The sequence below is a fragment of the Populus euphratica genome, unplaced genomic scaffold (genome assembly GCF_000495115.2).
Source record: "Populus euphratica unplaced genomic scaffold, PopEup_1.0 scaffold5000.1, whole genome shotgun sequence".
NCBI classification, from domain to species: Eukaryota; Viridiplantae; Streptophyta; class Magnoliopsida; order Malpighiales; family Salicaceae; genus Populus; species Populus euphratica.
The window spans coordinates 1-5029 of NW_011504791.1; the positions used below are offsets into that span (position 1 = coordinate 1).

Here is a 5029-nt window from a genome sequence, read left to right on the forward strand (position 1 = left end):
GGAACCTCTAACCTTGACATTTGTTATTATCATTGTTTAATCCTTACATTAATATTCCATTTCAAAGTTCTCATCTTCTTTTTCTCTTTCTTTTTCTTTATTATTATTATTATTGTTGTTGTTGTTGTTGTTGTTGTTGTTGTTGTTGTTGTTATTGTTGTTGTTGTTGTTGTTGTTGTTGTTATTATTATTATTGTTGTATTATTGTTATCTGTAATTTATACAATTAACCTCTCTATGGTTTGACCCTGGTCTTGCCGGGTTATTTATTACTTTGACACTTCTATACTTGGAAGAAGACATCAATCTTTTGATCGCGTTAGTGAATCCTAAAAATTAATCATAATTTTTTCCAACACACAACACCCCCTCATCAGGAGGCACGATAGAGAGCCTCCGCCGTCGCCAGACGACGTCGCCCCCGCAACATCTCTTACATATTTTGCCCTGATAGATTATATATCTGTTTATGATATAATTTTTAAGGTTGGATAATCGCCCCAATGCCACACATGTGTGATAATTTTGATAAAATATCTTTTTTTTTTATTAAAATGATTGTTTTTTAAATAAAAAATCTCATGATTTGAACAACAAGTTTTAATTAAAAAAAATTGAGTTCAGACTTGAAAATCCCAAGTGAATATATGAAAAAGGTATATCATAACCTAATTTTTATCCTATTTGTTTTTAATTTAATTTTTTAAAAGAGTAAAATTAGAAATTAAAAGATTAGTGTTTGATTTTGATTATGAAAATGATTTGTTAATATGTGAAAACATTAAGTACTATAGCACATTTTTCTTTTCCTTATATTCAGTTGAAACAATGTAATTATTTTTTTTATCAATTATTATTTTAATTTATTTTATTTTATTTTTTTATTTTATATTATTTTTTCGAGTTTAATCTCTCACCTTTTAGTTTTATTTATTTTTTATATAAAATTTGATTATTATTCTTTTGATTGTTATTTTTTATTGAATTTGTTTTTCTCAATTTGATCCCTTAGCATATTGAGAATATATAACTTTGTGATTTTTTTGAATTCTTCTCTTATGAGATTGGTTTCAAACTCATGAATCAAGTCATGAGTTTAAAGATTAGATCGAGTTGATTTTAGTTTTTTTTAGATTTTTTTTAAAATCAATTTTTTAATTTAATTTTTTAATATTAGATTGATTGGAGATTGATTTTGATGATCTTTAAAGTATTTTATATAGTATCATGAATAATGCATAGCAAAGTAACACCTAATACATTGATAACTAATTTCTTTCCTTTTAGTTTTTTTTCTTTGAAGATATTTATAATTTTATTTTTTTATTTTTTTTATTGATTTTTTTTCAATTTGTAAAAAAGAAATAAATTGATGTGATTTTTTATATTATACAAAAGTTGGGTAATGAGAATTTTTTATCATTTAAAGTAAGTTTAATTTTTTTATTAAAAAATGTTTGTTTTTGTATTTAAAAAAACTACTTTTAAAAAACTAAATTTATTTTATTTTATTCTTTAATTTAATTTAATATTTTTATATTATTTTAATGTGATAAAAAATTAAAGAAATCAAACCAAAAAATATTAAATCTGAAAATCAAGCCAGACCTAAAAATAGTAGGTCTGCCCTGTATCTAGATTTAAATAACTTAAAATCGCGCTTTATATTATAAAATAAAAATTATTATTAATCCGTCAATATGATAGTATAATTCATTACTCGGTTGTGGAGATGACAGCTTAACTAATTTACGTCAGAAGTTTTAAGATAATTTGAACGCAAAAACAAATAGATTTTGATGCCACGTCAATACCATCCATCCCATCCTTCTCTGCAAGAGACAAGAGCTATAAAATTAATTCCGTTGATGGCCTCGCTCTTCCCCACAAATCAATCGAAGAGATATTCCAATGGAGCAGGAGCAGCAGCAGATCACCATAACAAATGATTTCCCCTCCGATGATCATGATTATCTATCGGGATTCGGCAACACCTTCGAATCCGAATCCATCCCTGGATCATTGCCTCGCGGACAGAACAGCCCTCTCTTATGCCCCTACGGTCTCTACGCAGAACAGATCTCCGGCACCTCCTTCACTTCCCCTCACAAACTCAACCAGCGCAGGTTCCCTCAATTGTTCCGTAGATCATGTAATTAATCATTTAATTACTAATCTTAATTTTGTTTTTTGGTTTTGGTAAATCAGTTGGTTATATAGAATCAAGCCATCGGTCACTCACGAGCCGTTTCAGGCAAGGTTTCCAAGGCACGATAAACTCGTGAGTGAATTTGATAAATCAAATAGTTATACAACGCCCACGCAACTGCGGTGGAAGCCAAAGCTAGTAGATACTGTTGAAGAATCAGCACCAATTGATTTTGTTGAGGGCTTGTATACAGTTTGTGGAGCTGGCAGTTCCTTCCTTCGCCATGGATTTGCTATTCACATGTATGCATGTATAGTTTTACCAATCATTTCTTCCGTTACAATGGATGTATGGAACTTAATTTGTTTTTTGTTTAGGTATACCGCCAATAAATCCATGGATGATTGTGCTTTTTGCAATGCCGATGGCGATTTCTTGATTGTTCCACAAAAAGGAAGTGAGTGAGTTATTCAATTTGAATCCAAGATTGCTTTATATATATATATATATAAATTTTGGACCAGTGGATGGGCATACAATATTCCATGATTATGTGACTGAGTGTCTCCCGTTGATGCTTTTGAGATTGGTATCTGTTTTTTCAGTTTGAGTTACTTCTTAAACACTGCTTTGTGCAATTTAATGCTGCTTTTAAACTCTCAAATGATTCAAACAACTCAGTACGTATTTGCTACTAAATTCTTGAATTGTTATCACAGTTATACTTTCTAATAATTCGGCTCAGCATGTGTAGAGGAGTAGCTTCTAAATATTCAATCCCTCCTTTCTTTTTTTTTTAATCTTCTTGTGAACTACTTGCATCATCAGGTTGTTTAGGCTCTGACTGCATTGTCTTATGCCTTCACCTGTGCTCACGTTTTCTGGATATTATATTTTCTGTTGCTTTCATTAATGTATTTCTGTTTATTATATGTTTGAGAATTGGATCAAATGATTCATATTAGTTTTTGGTACTGGTGATGTAGGATTGTGGATCACTACTGAATGTGGGAAATTGCAAGTCTCTCCTGGTGAAATTGTTGTTATACCTCAAGGATTCCGTTTTGCTGTAGATTTGCCAGATGGCCCGTCACGTGGTTATGTGTCTGAGATTTTTGGAACCCATTTTCAACTTCCTGATCTTGGGCCAATAGGTACCTAATCTCTTATCCTTATTCTGGCCTTCTGAGTGATCAAGTGTGAACTTATTATTCATCTTTATTCACCGCATTTTGCTAGCACAACAAGGACTTGATTTTGGTTACTTTTAGGTGCTAATGGTCTTGCTGCTCCAAGGGATTTCCTTGTTCCCAAGGCCTGGTTTGAAGATGGTTCCAGACCAGGATACACTGTCGTTCAAAAGTATGGTGGAGAACTTTTTGTTGCAAAACAAGATTTTTCTCCCTTCAATGTGGTTGCTTGGCATGGTAATTATGTTCCATATAAGGTAAGTCTAGCTGTCATAGCACTTGTTCTGGTTGATGACATATTAGCTGCAAATTGGCGTTTTAGTAATTGGGCATCTGTCTTTTCTGCAGTATGATCTCAATAAGTTTTGCCCTTATAATACTGTATTGTTTGATCACAGTGATCCATCAATAAATACAGGTAGGAGGTTTATGCTACCATATTCCCCCCTTCCTGTTATTTATTTATTTTTTATGTTTCTTGAAAAAAATACCATGCTTTGTGTTTCTTTTCCTTAATTGCATTTCTGTAATTTGTTGCAGTTTTGACTGCACCAACTGATAAACCTGGCGTGGCATTGCTTGACTTTGTTATTTTTCCTCCCCGATGGTTGGTTGCTGAGCATACGTTCCGACCTCCATACTACCATCGCAATTGTATGAGTGAATTTATGGGCCTGATTTATGGTGGATATGAGGTAAACTTTTGCACACGGTTTAGTTTTAGTTGATTATAGTCTCATAAATTCAGGGTCATTTGATATATGTCTAAACGTTGGCTCAATTTCCTTTTTAAATTTAAGAGGAAGGATTCTTTATCCATTTCTGTTCCCTCTCCCTGTAAATTTCCAATCCTAAATTTTTGTTTTCAGGCAAAAGCTGACGGCTTTCTCCCAGGAGGTGCAAGCCTTCATAGCTGCATGACTCCACATGGTCCTGATACAAAGACATACGAGGTATGCTTTCTTGTAGGCATTTTTTACGCGTGCACTCTGGTTTCTACCGTGCCCCCTTCCTTTCTCCATATTCTAGAACATTGATCGGGATCAAAACGCACTGGTAGCATTTTTGTGCTGGAAATCTTTGTAATTTAAGTGTTTACATGCTATCGGGACTCAAATGGTTGGCTCTCAAACCACTCCTCGATCTGGCAATTGATGATTGAACGGTCTTAGTCTAACAACTTTATTTTGATTTTCAGGCTACCATAGAGAGTGGGCATGATGCAGGACCGTCCAAAATCACTAATACACTGGCTTTCATGTTTGAATCATGTTTAATTCCCAGGATCAGCCTTTGTGCTCTTAAGTCACCGTTAATGGATAATGATTACTACCAATGCTGGACTGGACTCAAATCCCATTTTTCCGGCGAAGGAGCAGATAGCAAAGGCAATGGTGTCTAGCATTCACCCAATGGGAACCCGAAGCGGAGGTAACTCAGTTCTGATTTGGTCTTTAATATAAACCATGGGCATGCATGAGCCTTTATTCGGTGAAACTTGACAGCTTAGTTTTGTACATAAAAAAAAGGTGAATATATAAATAGAAATTGAAATAATCAAATACAGGAAATGTAGCCTTTTATCTGATGTGATCAACACTATTCAATGAATGACATTTGTACATAACGTGTGCACATTATTGTCTGGCTGGGATACTTGTTACTTTTCACTGAGCCAATCAAAAGTTGG

The 5029-nt window shown here is 33.2% G+C and overlaps 1 protein-coding gene across 1 annotated transcript; it reads left to right on the forward strand.

Annotated features, from left to right (window-relative positions):
* Window positions 1–1789: 1789 nt before the first annotated feature.
* LOC105120134 (homogentisate 1,2-dioxygenase-like) lies at window positions 1790–4974 on the forward strand. The gene is made up of 9 exons (XM_011018324.1): window positions 1790–2126; window positions 2209–2451; window positions 2527–2606; window positions 3136–3303; window positions 3421–3596; window positions 3688–3757; window positions 3880–4034; window positions 4209–4292; window positions 4538–4974. Exons 1-9 carry the CDS (start codon window positions 1912–1914, stop codon window positions 4739–4741), a joined length of 1395 nt encoding a protein of 464 aa, XP_011016626.1. The 5' UTR covers window positions 1790–1911; the 3' UTR covers window positions 4742–4974.
* Window positions 4975–5029: the final 55 nt, after the last annotated feature.

What these genes read in the sequence shown, in the direction of transcription:
- LOC105120134 (XM_011018324.1), top strand. Translation starts at nt 1,912, where the DNA reads ATGGAGCAGGAGCAGCAGCAGATCACCATAACAAATGATTTCCCCTCC. An exon ending in TCCTGATCTTGGGCCAATAG is followed by an intron (nt 3,304 to 3,420) that starts GTACCTAATCTC and finishes GGTTACTTTTAG; the next exon opens with GTGCTAATGGTCTTGCTGCT. An exon ending in TGATCCATCAATAAATACAG is followed by an intron (nt 3,758 to 3,879) that starts GTAGGAGGTTTA and finishes AATTTGTTGCAG; the next exon opens with TTTTGACTGCACCAACTGAT.